The sequence below is a fragment of the Malaclemys terrapin genome, chromosome 4 (assembly GCF_027887155.1).
Source record: "Malaclemys terrapin pileata isolate rMalTer1 chromosome 4, rMalTer1.hap1, whole genome shotgun sequence".
NCBI lineage: Eukaryota > Metazoa > Chordata > Testudines > Emydidae > Malaclemys > Malaclemys terrapin.
In genome coordinates, this window is record NC_071508.1 from 106,920,792 (window position 1) to 106,937,638 (window position 16,847).

The following is a 16,847-nucleotide window of genomic DNA, read 5'->3' on the forward strand; positions in this document are numbered from 1 at the left end:
TATCTGCACTCTAACATTGTTTGCCTAAGGTCAGCAAGCAATGATTCTTTTTGCTGTAGTATAATCTAGTGACCAGACAGAATATAAAATTTATTCCCCCTTGATAATGAACAGCTGTTCTATGCAAGTCTTTCCCTTTACTCCTTTCCCCACGCATTCTAGTAACCCTTCTATGTAATTTTGGTTTGGGGTGTTTATTATAAATTAAGTTATATTGTTATTGTTGTACAGTATCCCATGTGCCTCAATGGGCAAGGGGAGGGCACTGTATAAATTACCTTTGACAAAAACTAAGAAAAACTAAAATGCAGGTTGAACAACAACTTCACCTTCCAAATCAGTGCCAATGGCCCTGTAGACTTATAGACTACCGATTTATTCACCCCAGCAAAGGAGGCCATTATATTGTTTGTAATACCAAAGTCTCAGAAGACTCATGCTTAATTACAATCAATTAAATATTAAAACTATACCTTGGACCCAACCCTATTCCACTGAATTTAGCAGCATAACTCCTAGGACCGATCCTCAAAGGTATATTGGCTCCTAGTTTCCACTGAAATCAGGAACAGGCCACATAGCTCAGTGGACTGGGTTGAACTACAGAATCATATTATTTTGGTTGCAATTTGGCCCAGGGTGCACACTGCTATTTCCAGCAGCATGTCACTCCTGCCATAAACTTCCAAGTTTCAAGCATCTTACCAGGACTCAGAATTCAGTAAGCTGGTTAGAAACATATCCTGTATAAGTATTGACACCACAAGGTAGAACTAAATGGATCTAGTACTGTGAGACATGTCACCGTTTAGGTGAGAAGTTAAAACAGAAGACCTTCTTCTGGTAAAGTGCAAGATGGAAATTTAAGATCCCAGAATATTTTTTCAAAGAAACTGGGGATAATCCCAGTGTCCGTTTTCCTTCTGTCTCAGTGAGACATACAGGTTGTTAATGTTTTAGTTCACAATTTTATATCTTAATTCATTACCTTTAGCAGTAAATATTATTCTAGGTTTAATTTTAAACATTCTTTTCACTAAAACTGGAATAGAATTGAAACAACAGGAAGAAGAAACTAAATTGCTTTGAAAATATAAAGATTTCGGATCCCAAACAGTTTAACAAGGTAACAGAATTACAGGCAGCACTGGTAGCAATGCCTATAGTTAAGGTTACCTACATTTTCCATAATTGTTTATAACTGCCCAATTTAAATTGTCTGGGCAGAAATTTTATATGCTGGGCATCTGCCTCAGACTAGATTTTTTGAAACTTTCAGCAAAAAAGTTTTCAGACAATTATGTTAGCAGAAAAATTGTAAATGTTTTGCTAAATTTTCGAAGCTAGACAAGAGGATCAATACACATAAATCCTTTTATTAACTGTAATATTATTTATACATAACATGGACTTCTACACTTAACGATCCCATGCAATACTTTGAAAATATAGGCCAAGGTCCAATTAACAGTCAACTGCTGTAAAAGGGGAATAACTTATGTCCCCCCCATACTGTTTAATTATATGACTCCAAACAGAGAGATACTTCAGCAGTAACATGATTTTTGCACTTTGTTTGCCATGCATTTTAAAGAGGTAACTTGGATCTCCAATATAAGCCATGCAGGACTACTATTCTAGACTATCAGCCTTAGTGCATGTATAATAGTTAATTTTACAAAATACACAATTCATGCTCATATGTTTAAGAATAGACAAACTTGAACGGCTTAGGTCTTAGTGGAAACAGACTTTTTACCTAAAATTTTTCTTGCCAGCCTTTAATTCAATCTTTTATTAGTCATTTAAAAAGATAACATTAATTTCAGGAGTATAGCTAAAATCTGAGTGTATTTTGTAGTTCCACACTCTAATTCATACACCAGCATTATTAATTAAAATATGCTTGTTTTTTGTCAGTCACCTTTGAATTAAAAATGAATGAAAATTCTCCTAAATTATTAAAATTCAGATAAAATGCAACACTTACTGAGGCAAATCCAATTATTCAGAGATAAACTTATATTGCAATTTGATCAGAACAATAGCTCAATATTTCAATTTATTCTCAAAGTGAAATGAACAAACATTTTACAGGAGAGCATTATATATGCATAAATGTGGTGCATTAACCTCTAAACGGAAATGTGAAAAGGACTCCGAATTTCATCCTGTAAAGAAACAAGGCAGCAAACTTTGTCTGTAGTTGCATTAACCAATTACGCATCTACTTTTCAACTGAACATTTTCCCTTATCATGCTCACTAGCTGTCACAAGAAACAAATGGAAATATGTGAAAGGGTAATTGATGGTTAACATTGTATTTAGCAAGGTGAGAATGGGCCTTATTCCATTTGATAGAAAGTGTTGCCAACTTCTTCTCACATGGGCCTCTCACATGTCCACTTCCAGAAAGGGCATTCTGTTGGTGATCACAAGCACTTTGCAAGAAAGTGTCCACCTCAGATAGGAATATTCTGCAATGACTTCAGATCAAGATACCAGATTATTGGTCCACACTGAGCTATAGCCAACATGTTAGAACCCTGAATTAGACAAAGGTAGTCCCCAAGGCAAAGCAAGGGGACACTGAACCCTAAAAAGACTAACCATGAGGAAAGAAAGGAAGGACATTCTCCCGCCCCAACACCACCTCCTGAAGTTGTATTCTGCTCTCTTTCTTGAACCAGACATCCAGAGAAGGTGGAGTGAAAATCTCTGACCATCAGCTAAGCCAAGCCTAAAGTCTACAACTAAGAGACAGAGGAGATCAACCATCGCCCCACACAAAACAAGCTCAAGTAATTTGCAACATTAGAACTAGTGCTCAACTAAGACTAATGATGTGATATAAGAACATAAGAATGGCCATACTGGGTCAGACCAAAGGTCCATCTAGCCCAGTATCCTGTCTTCCGACAGTGGCCAATGCCAGGTGCCCCAGAGGGAATGAACAGAACGGGTAATCATCAAATGATCCATCCTGTCGCCCATTCCCAGCTTCTGGCAAACAAAGGCTAGGGACACCATCCCTGCCATTCCTGGCTAATAGCCATTGATGGACCTATCTTCCATGAATTTATCTAGCTCCCTTTTGAACCCCGTTATAGTCTTGACCTTCACAACATCCTCTGGCAAGGAGTTCCACAGGTTGACTGTGTGTTGTGTGAAAAAAATACTTTCTTGTGTTTGTTTTAAACCTCTTGCCTATTAATTTCATTTGGTGGTCCCCTAGTTCTTGTGTTATGAGGAGGAAATAACATTTCCTTATTTATAGACCTCTATCAGATCCCCCCTTAGTCGCCTCTTTTCCAAGCTGAAAAGTCCCAGTCTTATTAATCTCTCCTCATACAGGAGCCGTTCCATACCCCTAATCATTTTAGTTGCCCTTTTCTAATTCCAATAGATCTTTTTTGAGATGGGGCGACCACATTCACACACAGTATTCAAGATGTGGGCGTACCATGGATTTATATAGAGGCAATATGATATTTTCTGTCTTATTATCTATCCCTTTTTTAATGATTCCCAACATTCTGTTCGCTTTTTTGACTGCTGCTGCACATTGAGTGGATGTTTTCAGAGAACTATCCACAATGACTCCAAGATCTCTTTCTTGAGTGGTAACAGCTAATTTAGACCCCATCATTTTATATGTATAGCTGGGATTATGTTTTCCAACGTGCATTACTTTGCATTTATCACCACTGAATTTTACCTGCAATTTTGTTGCCCAGTCACCACCCAGTTTTGAGAGATCCTTTTGTAGCTCTTCGCAGTTTGCTTGGGACTTAACTATCTTGAGTAGTCTTGTATCATCTGCAAATTTTGCCACCTCATTGTTTATCACTTCTTCCAGATCATTTATGAATATCTTAAATAGGACTGGGCCCAGTACATACCCCTGGGTAGAGGTAGAGTCTCTGAGAGTATATCTACACTATACCGGCTTAGTTACTTAACCGTAGCTGCGCCGCCATAATCCCATAGCATAGATGCAGTCTACACTGACAGAAGCAGTTTTTCGTATCTGAGCAGGAACATCACCTCCTTGAACAATGTGTTGATGGAAGCATTCTTCCACTGACATAGCTACCCCCACACTGAGGTTAGGCCGGCATAGCTACATCAGTCAGGGGTGTAGACCAGGCCCAAGAAGACGACAATATGAGAGTGCTTATTTGACAAATTCAGAGACATCTGAATTCGCCAATATTCCACTGGAGCACATGGACTCGTATTTTAATTAGGATTTTAATCAAATATTTCCACTACATAGTACAACTATTTCTGTATCTGTACTGCCATGGAAAAAAGGCAAAGCCAGGAATCATATGAAAGGGCGGGCCTCCAATAAATATGCAGACCCTGTCCCCTCTAACATATGCAGGGTTTTGCCACAGATGTCACGGCATCCACAGGCTGCTGTGTCATGCCATCCGACTACTTCATGGCATGGCGAAGCTTGCCTCACCCCCAACAGGACAAAGGCCCAATCCAGCAAAAATGTATACATATGCTTAAATTTACACTCCGAGTATTCCCATCAATGGGACTATTCAGTGTGTAAATTTAAGCATGTGGAAATCTTTGCAGGATTGGGACTTAAATGAAAACTTTATGACTTGAAATTAAGAACATTTCCTGGTCCCTTCAGAGAAACAATGTAAGGGAAAATTCAACCCAACTAACACACTTATAGCTAAGTATAAACTAATGGATTCAAATATGAAAGTGATCACATCTGAGAAAAATACCTTTAAAATTCAGGATTTCTCCAAACCCTTAATAGTAGTGGCCTCACCACTCATTCCCTTAACTAAAAGCTTCTGTAACTCATACAAAAATAGTACCAAAAAGAAGCATTGTTAGCAGCACATAACATGTTCGTATATACAGTATGAGCTGAAACAGCTTTAAAAACCTATAGAAAAATATGTGCACCCTGGAATGACCAAATATTATATCCCTCTCTCACCATTCCTCACTTTTCTGAGCATGTTCCTGTAACAAACTAATACTCTTGGAATGGAAGTGTTTTTAGTCCACCAATTACGAAACTTGGATAACCCAGCTTAAATTGCTTATTTCCCTTTCTAAAACTTTGCCTCTTTGGGGGTACAAAAATACCATTTGGTGACTTCCACACTACTTCACTTCACAAGACTTATCAAAGAAGTCTTTGAGGAAGTGTTTAGCAGTCATTCATAACGTTCCCTAGTTGATAATTACATCTCACTCCAAATTTTCGTAAATCTGTTACCTAGTACATCAACTAATAGTTTGTCACCAAAGTTTATATAATTTTTCCACTCAAAAATCACGATAATTTGCAAACATTTTCCTGTGTTCCATTCAAGTAACCTTTGATCACACAGCATGTTTTTTGGACCTTAATGGATGTCAAACCACCCGAACGCCAGCCAACTCTGTGCACTGCAGTGGCTTTCCTTGACAGAGGGCTGAATGGGAATTCCTTCAGAACACATCAATGTTACTTCAGCATCAATAGGGCCGCTCTGGAAAAAAATGCCAAGGGGCTGGATGTGCTGCCTCCAGCAACCACAGTAACTGCCAAGCCAAGGAATGAGAAACTGAGCCCAGGAATCCAACCCTAGGCACTAGTAACACAATAAACAGCATTAATCACATGGCTAGCAAGAGTCATTGTACTTGTCCTACAAATAGCTTGTTACAGAATTCATAACCCCAAGTTTTGTAAAAATAAATACATGAATAAGTAAATAATAAAAATACATATACAGTAACACATATTTAATGAATAATATATATAAAATGTGTTTACCTTGCACCATTATTTCTAACTACTTCCACTGTTTCGCCAACAAAATATCGATCCTTGACATAAGCAAAGATTTCATCACAGATTTCATGAAGTCGTGAGCGATGGGTTAGGGTAGCCAAATACAGAACTGGAACTATGAGTGCCTCTGGAAAACTCTGGAGATTAAGTCTGGCTTTCTTTTCTGATTCCAGTGCTTCCTGATATGTGAGTCCAGGTTTACCTGTGACAGCACAGCTCCATACAAGGCTGTTACACAGAATGGTGCGTTCAAAAAAGTCACTATAATGAAGAAAAAAAGAAAAAGAGTGAATAGAATTCTACCCAACACCTACAGTTTAGTCACAGTTAATATGGTGTGACGTGTTTTCAATCAACTAAGTGAAAAACACTCTTTACACATCTAAAATTTAAACATTGCACTGCTTCTGTTCGAGTTGTAGATTGTAGTATCGCCAGACTTAAATTACAGACATTACAGTATATTTAGAACACGTTATTATTGGCTCCCACTTCATGATGGAATACTTAAAGGGTCATTTTGCCACTTCTGTTCAACCCAATATTTCAGTGTTTAATAAATCTACTACTGTAGGGCCAAAACTTGTTCTCACTACAGTCTACATGCAGCAAAACTCCCTCTGATTTTAACTGGGCAGTGTCAGGCCCTTAGGCCCTGCAAAGAAGCGCACATACATGAGTAATTGTATATATCGGAGTAGTCCCACTGAGTTCAATGAGACTACTCATGGGTGTAAATTTAACACCACCACCCCATTTATATGCTTACAAAATCAGCATCTAAAATTGTACAAGTATAAAATAGTCTGGCAATTTTTTTTTCTTAAAATGTTTTTAATTCATTTAAGTTCCAGTTTGCTTTTCAGCAGTCAAAACTCTTAAATGCTTTTGAGTGTTCTGGCCCATCAATGGGGAAGTTAAAAAATAACACTTCTTTTAAATAGTTTTTGTGCTTTCACTGTTTGCATTGCTCTTATAAAAGCATTAAAATATTTTTTTTGCGGATTCTTCCCATACCCCTTTTCAATTTGGCAAATATTGATTTTTCTTCCCCTCTTGTGTTCCAATTAATACTGAAATTACCATGGTTATTCTTGTTTACTTCCTGTTTAGAACACCAGCATAATTTCTACAGTATTGATTATTCAACAGCTGTTGCAGGGTGAGCCCATCACAATATTTTTGATGAACCTGGCAAAAATAGTGGTTTGTTAAATTAATTTCTAGATGGAATAGTTGATTTTTTTTAAGTAAATGTAGAATCAAAGCCATTTAGTAGATTATAGTTATGTTAAAATACATCACATAATGTGGATCAACTAAGTTTGACAGTGTGCCTTTAAATACGTATTCCTTAATGCAGTGTTTCCTAAACATTTAAAAACTGAGGACCACTTCAGCCTAATGAAACCAATCATTGCCGCCTCCCCTCCCCCCTGCAACCTTATCGTGTGTTGTTATAAATTAAGACACACGACAAATTTAACATCTTCTGTGTCATTTCAGCTAATCTATCATGCCCCATCCTCAGGGTGTACACTCCATACTTTGGGATATACATCTTCATAATGTGATACTTTTTTTTTTGCATGCTTTGATGATGAGTGAAACAGTTAAGGGTGACATTTAAAGTATTATCATTGTCATCTGAGTTAGCACCCAATTAAGTGAATGGGGCAGCTCACGCCTCAGAGCTATTGTTTTAGGCTCTTTACACACTCAGGCAGACATCTGTGGATCAGTTACATTTGCTTCACCTTTTCAAAGTTTGCATTGCAACCATAACAGCTAGACACAAACACTGTGTACATGAAAGCTGAGACTCTACATGACAATTGAGTCTGGCTGTGTCTCCCAGCTAGTCCTCCCCATGCCTTCAAAATGGGGGCTTCCCACACATTAGGAAAGCTTCCTTAAAAGAACACCAGTTTCTCTACTTTGTGCATTTCACAGCATCTTTGGTCCCAATTCTTCAAAGACTAATGCATGCACTTAATTTTTACACTAGGAGTAGTCTTAAATGCATATAAATATTTACTAAATCTTTGCAGGACTGGAGCCTTTGGTGTATAGTTCCACTATCTCCCTGTCAATCCCCTAGTTCTTCCTTTGCTGAGGAAATTCTTAGAATTATCAACTGGCGATGAGAATTTTTTTTTTTTTTTCCAAACTACTGTATATACTCATTCATAAGCTGATTTTTTTTTTAGTAAAAAATGGAAGCACCAGAGAAGGAGGTCAGCTTATGAATGGGTATAGAGAGGGAGAGATGGGACAGAGCCCCTCCCCCGAACAGAGGGAGCAAGGAGAAGCAGCACAGCCAGCAGAGCCAGCGGCGGGACCAGAGTCTCTCCGCTTCTGGCCACACTGCTCTCTCCCCAGCCTCTGAAGCAGGGGGCTGGCAGGCTGCAGCCATGCCGCTCAGCCCCGCCCCCCAGAGCAGGCTGTAGCTGCACCACTCGACCCGCCGGAGCACACTGCAGCCGTGCCGCCCAGCCCAGCCAGCTGAAACATGCTGCGGCCGCGCTGCCTGGTCTGGCCTGCCGAAGCAGGCTGCAGCCGCACTGCCCAGCCTGCCGGAGCAACTCCACCCAGGCCAGAGACATCGTCCCCTGGCCCTCCGCAGAATAGGTGGGAAGGGATGGCCTGGGGAGAGTGTGGGGGGTGGGTTCATGTGGGGGGTGGTCACAGAGGTTACTCCCCTGACCCCCAGCTTCTTCCCCCCCAAAACGTTTCCCCACCAGTTGCTGTCCTGGCCCGTCAGGGTAAGCAGCTGGCGCACCGGGACACTTTGTTTACTTAGATTTACCTCCGTGCCTGCGAATGCTCGAGGTAAACAAACCATCTCGGCCCGCCAGCAGCTTATCCTGATGGCCCGGGAGCCAAAGTTTGCTGACCCCTGAATTATAGGGTCAGCTTACGAATGGGTCATAACATTTTTTTACTTATCCATCTTGGGGGGGGGGGGGGGGGGTTGGCTTATAAATGAACCGGCTAATGATCGAGTATATACAGTAATTATTTTAAAAAAGTTTCAGGATATACTATTTAAAAGAGGCACTATCAGAAACTGGAGTTTTTAAAAATTTGTTCACTTGAAACATAAAAATCAAATTGACAGTGTCCCTTTCAGGGCTGCTACCTTTTTGTGAGGGAGTGGTGGGGACAGACATGTTATTTAAATCAGTTTTCAGAGTAGCAGCCGTGTTAGTCTGTATCCGCAAAAAGAAGAACAGGAGTACTTGTGGCACCTTAGAGACTAACAAATTTATTAGAGCATAAGCTTTCGTGGGCTGTAGTCCACGAAAGCTTATGCTCTAATAAATTTGTTAGTCTCTAAGGTGCCACAAGTACTCCTGTTCTTCTTTTATTTAAATCAGTGGTTCTCAAACTAGGGCAGCCGCTTGTTCAGGGAAAGCCCCTGTTGGGCCGGGCCAGTTTGTTTACCTGCCGCATCCCTCGGCCTGCGTCGTTTCCTGCAGGCCCCATTGGCCTGGAGTGGCGAACCACGGCCTGTGGTAGCCGCGATCGGCCGAACCTGCGGACACGGCAGGTAAACAAACCGGCCCGGTCCGTCAGGGGCTTTCCCTGAACAAGCGGCAGCCCTAGTTTGAGATTCACTGATTTAAATGACACCTTCAACTTAAAAAAAGAAAGAAAAAAAAAAAAACCCACACATCTCTCAAGTAAAATCTACAAGTAAATTTGTTACAAGTGAAAGCTCAGATTACCATGAACGAAACAGATTTGAGGGGGGAAAAATTTTTTTTCAGTTACTCTACAACAACACTTTGTGTATCCTGTTTCTCGGTAGTTAGTTTACTCTTTTGTTTAGTGTGGGTTTTTCCACACATCAGCATGGAGAAAGAAATCATTTGCAGAAAAAAGTAAATGTGCTTATAAAACCATCAAAATAGTCACAAAGACACAGGAGTAGGCAAAGTCCCTGAAACTACCTTTCAGCTCTCTCACTTTAAAAAACTGATTACATTTAATCTTGGCAGCATCCCTTAACTTTAGGTAGCGGCTACAAACAGCACATCAGACAGATAATTTATGGCACAGGCCATTAACATGTTATTGTAACATATTAAGGATTTCACTGAAACTGGGTCTGATAGAACAAAAATCCAACATCATGTCAATAGATTTTTAATATTCCTGCACTCCTGCTCCATGGAGGCATCTTTGTGCCATTGCAGTTATGTAAATAGAAGCTACCAATACAGCTAAGTAGTGGTAGTTACAATATTCTGTATTAAAAGAAATAGAAAAATAAAAGGTTTGATTGAGCATACTTCATGTTGCATTTAACTTCACAAAAGCAAATACAATTAGAGTTAAAATTGCAATTGTGTCCTTATTACATCCCTTTATGTTGAAAAGCTGTGACATATATGGCATTTTAAGATCACCAACTTTTCCAAGAGCTCTGCACCTGAACATATTAGGATGAAGTTCACATGGAATGGCAGTTGAGGCCCATTAGAATGGACCCTTCAACCTACGTAAACCCCATTTGACCTCCAGGGGTTCCACAGTAGCAAAAATCAAGTTGCAATCCAGAGGACTAAGTTGGAGTTCCTTTTGTTGGAAGCCTTTATGCTAAACCATGAATTTGAATGGCATGTTTGTATTTATATTTATAAATGTACAAAGTATTAGCAATGTAAAAGTTAACTTTTTATGCAAGAATAAACCCATTGACAAAATCCTGGGCAAAAGCCTTGAAAAGTAGTTCAATCCTGTTACTAAATAAGTAAAAAGGATTTATTATGAGCCAGATTCAATTAAAAAAAAAAAAAGAAATTGCATCCAGTTTCTGCACTGAGAATCTTTGTGAAAGGCCGCAGAAGCCTGATTTAGGAGTTTCTGCAGCCTTGTGCAACGGCCAAAATGGTGTGTGTGGTTCTGATTAAATTGAACATATTCAAATGTTTCCTCTTACCCCAAGACCTACTAAATATATGTTTTTATTGTTGAGTGTGTCTAAGAATAAGCTTATTTCAAGTCAATTTCTTTTTTTAGAAAGTTTAAAATGCTAAGGAAAGAAAGTTTACTTAAAACAGAATTAAAAACACAAGCATCAAATATTGCAAAATGTTACTTCATCCTGACATATGCTAAACCCAATGTAAAGGGTAAAAAATAAATGATTATCCTGAATTTAGAAAAGAAAAAAGAAAAACTCTCTTTTTTTTTTTTAAATATGGATCCCTATCGGCATCTAACATACAATGTACACATAGGCATGATGTTAGGATACTGACTTACAAGGATGCTAGTGTGAATGGCATTTCCTGTGTTCCAAAATATCCTATCTTCAAAAGGGGTCAATATGAAATGTACAAAATATCCCAAAGTGAGCAGTTATGGACTCATCTGCCTACAGTTTCTTCCTAAACTCCTTAGTTAGAGATTAGATATTCCCTGAAGAATATATTCCAAAATTCTGGGTTTCTCTTTAAAAAATAATATACCAACACCGTAATGTAACTATGTATGCTCTCATTATCCATTTACACATTTTTGGAATTCTGCTAAACTACTGGCATCAATAATATCTCGTGTCTATGTGTTCCACTGGCTGATTGTGCAGTTGAGTAAAAAGTGTTTCAAATCAGTTTCACGATCAGTTTCAAATATGCTGACCTTCAATTTCACCAAGTGTCCCATTGTTCTTATATTATTAGACAGGGCAAACAGAAGTGCCCCAACTACTCTCTTTATACCGTTCATTATTTTGTATCTCTCTCTTGTCTCCTCTTTATTTCTCCTCTCTGTACTAAACATTCCCAGTCTTTTCAGTCTCTCTTCATATGGAAGAAACATTGCACGGCTCTGCACCTCACATTCTACCAGATAGTACCACCAATTTTTAAAGGGCTTTATAATTTTTCCATTCCATTTCTCATGCATCCTAGCATTTGTTTTTTCAGATGCCGCTACGTACCAAGAGGTGGTTTTCATTGAACTGTCCACAGTGATACTCAGATCTTTTTCCTGAACTGTTACAGTTAATTTAGAACCTATTAAGGTCTAAACAGACAGAAAACACAAAAGATTTTTGTGTATGTGTTATCAGCACACTTTTGTACTGGAGCAAGGCATGGACCTTATACTCTCATCAGGAAAAGAGGCTTAACAGCTTTCATATGCATTGCCTTTGTCAAATCTTTGAAATCTCCTGGAGAGACAGAGTCACCAACACTTAGGTGCTCAAGCGGGCCAGTATACCCAGCATGAAAATACTCCTCAAACAGAGACACCTATGATGGCTTGGGTATGTGTGATGAATGATGGGCACATCTCAAAGGACATCCTCTACAGAGAATTGGCATCTGAAAAAAGACGCAAAGGATGCCCAAAATTCCGTTTCAAGGACGTTTGCAAGCGAGACCTCAAAGAAATGGACATGGATGTGGATAACTGGGAAAATCATACTCAGGACCACAGCCTTTGGAAACAAGAGCTTAACAAAGGTCTCCAGAGTTACGAGAGGAAGCAGTCCAGTTTAGCAGAGGAGAAAAGAGCTCACAGAAGTTGGAGCCCAAAGGGTCGAAACACCACCTTTAAATGTGACAGATGCAATAGAAAATCACTCTCTCGAGTGACTCTCTTCAGCCGCAGCCATGGCTGCCATAAAACCAACTGAGTAAATTCTTTACCTCTCAGGGTGCATATCTATGGTCTCTCAAGACTGAAGGATGCCTACTACTACTAGCAAGGTATGCGAATAATTTAAATTATTCCTTCCAGCATGCAATATCTTGCAACCGTCAATACTGAATTTAATCTGCCATCCTACTGTTTAATTCCACAGCTTTGATAGGTATCACTAAAGATTTCCAGTCCTCTCTAGTCTTGATAACCCTAAATAACTGTGCCACCTGCAAATTTTGCCATCTCCCTGCACAACCCCTCTTTTGTAGATTACAGAATTATGAAATATTTTCCAATAGGGTGAAATAATAAGTTCTAGATCACTAAAAAAAGTCTTTTTAAAATGTTAGTCCTGCTGAGTTCTACATGCATTGGTTGTTATCGTGACAGCTGTCCAATAATAAAGGGATGATACAAAAATGTAAGAAATACATCTCTATTACTGCTGCTAATAGTAATTATAAAAGTAAATTTGCAGCCAGATGATTTCCAAGTTTGTTGTTTGTGCAAACTTGCAGTAATACCAACTCTTAAGCACATAATGTAAACTGAGGTGTCTTAATACCTAATGTGCTAGATCCAGCCTATATGATGTATTTATGTGGCCAATTCAGATTCTGTGTAATCTGGACTTAAAAAAAAAAAAAAAAAAAATTCTACATCTTATGGTTGCAAAAGTAACCTAAATACAAAGTGAGTGTACACTGAGGCAATGTTGTCTTCCCAACTGCACAGAGCATAAAACAAACAATGGTCTGGAAAGTGTGAACTCCCCAGCCCTCATAAATCTCATTGGCCATGTACAGAGAAGGAAGAAAGGTAGGTTTTCCAAACATGTTAGCTAATGCACTTTTAAACACCACTCTCAGTTAGGGTACACCACAACCAGCTAACACAATTTTAAAGATGTTAAACTATGACTATACAAGTTGTTAAGTGATGTTTCAAATCATATTGGCTACCTTGATTTTTAAAAAAACAAACCAAACTAAAAACATACCATCTTTTCTTCCAGCCTAAACACCAACAGAGACAAAGCAAGGGGAAGAGAAACAGATACAGGAGAACAGGCGAGTGCAGAAATAGCAGAGGTCCAGAAAGTGAGAGAATATTTTCCTACTGAGTGATATCTAATATGATAAATAGTAACTGAAAGTTTAGTTAGTACATGAAGGCCATATTCAATCCCTGAATATATATGCAAAGTATCATCCGATCTGGGGGAAGATTCATTGCGACCTGAGTGTAGTATGTAATCCAAAATTTATCCTCCAGCCTACAAACCAGATTGAAAAACGGAATCTGGCCCTTTCCAAAGAATGAGTGACATTCTTATTTTTTTAATCTTCACACCTCTTCAATGCACCTGGGATGTCAATGAGAGTCAGTTACAATACTGTGATAACAATAATTCTAATTTATAAAAGAAACTTTAAAAGTAATGGAATTATGAGAAGTTTTATGTTCTGCAGAAAAACGTGGGTTCTTAGGTTCCTGCCCTTTACATCCTTGAGACCTTAATGCAAACACTTCCAAACTACACTTCTTAATAAACCTTCTTTAGGGCTTTTGTTTTTAAATTCTCTCCTCCACTGCTTTGCTCAGAAAACCCTTTCAAAAGTACTTAATCCAACTTCTCTTAAGGTTTTGTTAGGTGAAGTCTATTTGAGTAGCAAAAACAAGTCCAAGCATGAGAAGACTTAGGTGTGCTCTAATTTCATATGTTGCAAATGAAAGTATTTCTGGTTTAATCTTGCTAGACTGCATGTATATATATTAAAAAATAAAAAATAATAATTGTCTCTGCTTTTTTAATATACCTTGTACATATGACAACACTTTGTTTCACAATCTCGATTGGTCTTTAACACAAAAACAGGGGAAAGAAACATTTTTTAAAAATAGAAAAATTATTGTAAAACTATAAATATTGGAGGGGGAACCTGAGGGGCAAGTGTATTATTTGTAACCATGTTGGGTTTGTTTGGGGTGTTTTTTTACTGCATTAAGTCGGTCTTCCTTTGACATGGAGAAGCTCAGTTACTTATTAAGGGGAGCCATAGAAGACCTTAAGAGGCTGCTTTGAGCAGAGAGCCTGCAAAGTGTTTGGGATTAAAGATGCTACCATAATACCCCTGATATTAATGCCCTCAAGGACAGATGCAACATCTTCCGTCCCCAGCAATCCTCCTCAACCGCAAAGGACGAGTCTCAGGGCTGCAAAGCTGTGTGATGAAAGAACCCCCCTCCTATTGCTTAGGCGCCCGAGCAACGGCAACCGCTGGGGCAAGGCACGTTCAAGACCGGGAGCTGGGAGGGAGTTCAAACGGTCACCCAGCAGCTCCCAACCCGGCAGTGCACTGGAGCTGGCGGGGGCGACGCCAGGGGCTACCCGCAGAGGCGCAGCAACCCCAGGCGAGAACAAGGGGTTAAGTGTCGGGGGGGAGGCTGAGTTGACTCCACATGCTGCGCCACCCCGGCCCGGCTGCTACGACAACAATAGTGAGGCTAGCACATGTCAGGCTGCTCCCCCCGCAGCAGGGGCCGCCGCTCCCCCGCGGCGTTATTTAAACCGCGGCCCGGCCGCCGCAGAGTTAGGCGCGCGGCGGTTCAGTGCCGGCGGCCCGGTGACCGTTGTGCCCCTGCTCAAGGGGCTGGTGCACACACCGAGGCCTAGTAGCCGCCGACATGCGGCTCCGGCTCCCCCGAAGGAGCAGGGGGCCGGGCCAGGCACTTACTGCCGCCCGCTCAACTTTCACTTCCCCGCCGCCTCTGGCGGCCCGCGGCCGATGACAACGCACGCGGGGCAGCTCGGCCAGCTGCTTCCCCGCCGCCCCACGGAGCCCCGGCCGGCGGAGGGGCGGCGAGTGACCTCCCTTCCCTAACCCTGACGAGACCCCGGGGGTGAGGGGATTCCCCCGGTCTCCGGGGGCACCCCCCCCGCCGGAGAGGAGTACGGCTCGCCGGCCACAGCGCTCCCAGCGGAGGGTCCCCGGGGCGCCGAGCGGGGAATCCCCTCCCACCCCAGATGTCAGCAGCCGTTCGGGAGGTTAAACTGCCCTGGCCCGCCCGGGGAAGCGGACACACACGGGGGGAGGGGGGTCTCTTACTCGTAGTCCCTGAAGATCTCGTTGGTGACCCTGCAGTAGAAGACGCGCTCGTCGGGCCGCAGGTCGGCGGGGGGCTTCTTCCTCACGAAGGGCTTTCGGTGCAGCAGCGGCATCGCCCCGCTCCGCGCGCTCCTTCCTGCCCCGATCCGCTTCAAATTGGAGGGAAAACGAGCGTGAGTGCGAGCGGCGGCGGCGGCGGCCTGGGGAGGAGGGAGCGGGGCCCGGCGTGTCCCTCCCCCCAGGAGAGCCGGGGAAGGAGTCCGGGTCGCGGCGGCACGGGGATCCAGCGGCAGCCTTTTGTGTGCCTGACACGCCGCTGCCTGCCTGGGACTGTGAGGAGGGAGCTGCGGATCCTTCCTCCCCCGCCTCCTCCTCCTGCCTCACAATGGGGCCATGACGCCGAGCAGCAGGCGGAGGCGGCTCCCTCCCCCCCAGTCACACAACGTGCTCGGCTCGGGGATACCCCGGCTGCTGCGATCGCGCTTTGTCTCCTCCGGTTCCCCGGCCGCAGGGTCACCCCCTTCCCCCGCTTCTGACCTGCACACGCCGGGCCGGACACCAACTTCCACTCCCCCTTCGCCGCCGCCTCCTCCTCCCTACACAGCAAACGCGGGGGGAGGGGGAGCGGCGATCACTTCTCTTCCTCCTTCGCTTCCTGCCGGGCTAGTGTCCAGTGGGACTCCCCCCCGCGTCTCTGCCGGGAAGGGTATAATGGGGTCACCCTTCTCATTCCCGGCTGGTGTGTAATGGGGACTTCCTTGTCCGCCCGTCTGGGTGGTGTATAATGGGGTCTTCTCCTTCTCCTGCCTACCTGCTGTTTAATAGCGTCCCGACCCCTTTCTGCCTGGGTGGGATATGAAGAGATCCTCTCCTCCTCGCTTCTTTTCCTCCCCTTGCTCTGCTGTCTTCCCCCTCAGCTCCTGGGAAGTTTTTGATCTACTTCTTCAGCTCAATGAGGAAGAGCTGCTGGGAGGAGCTTTTCACTTCTCTACCCTACATCTTTATTGGCCGCCCAGTGCCTTCTCGCGTGTGTCACACAGGAAGACAGAGAGCTACATTATTAATTAATGGCTGAGAAGACTCATCCTCCATTTTTGAATTATCAGCCTAAAGATCTATAGAGTGAGGTGGGTGACCTATATGGGGCAAAGACCTGGATCCTCCTCATGGTGTGGTACCCAAGCAGGTTGGGATTTTAATGACACCTCACTTGGACACTAGAGAAAGCTACTGCTAACAGGGGAGTTCG

The 16,847-nt window shown here is 42.1% G+C and overlaps 1 protein-coding gene across 1 annotated transcript in view; it reads right to left on the reverse strand.

The window, feature by feature from the left end:
* The window catches only part of BAZ1A (bromodomain adjacent to zinc finger domain 1A), a 109,474-nt gene extending 92,940 nt beyond the window's left edge, over nt 1–16,534 (reverse strand). The window contains exons 1-3 of the mRNA XM_054027108.1: nt 16,410–16,534; nt 15,599–15,747; nt 5,808–6,086 (exon numbers count right to left, since the gene is read on the reverse strand). Coding sequence (XP_053883083.1) covers nt 5,808–6,086; nt 15,599–15,711 — 392 coding nt within the window. The 5' untranslated portion in view covers nt 15,712–15,747; nt 16,410–16,534. The remainder of the gene's footprint in view (nt 1–5,807; nt 6,087–15,598; nt 15,748–16,409) is intronic.
* Nucleotides 16,535–16,847: the final 313 nt, after the last annotated feature.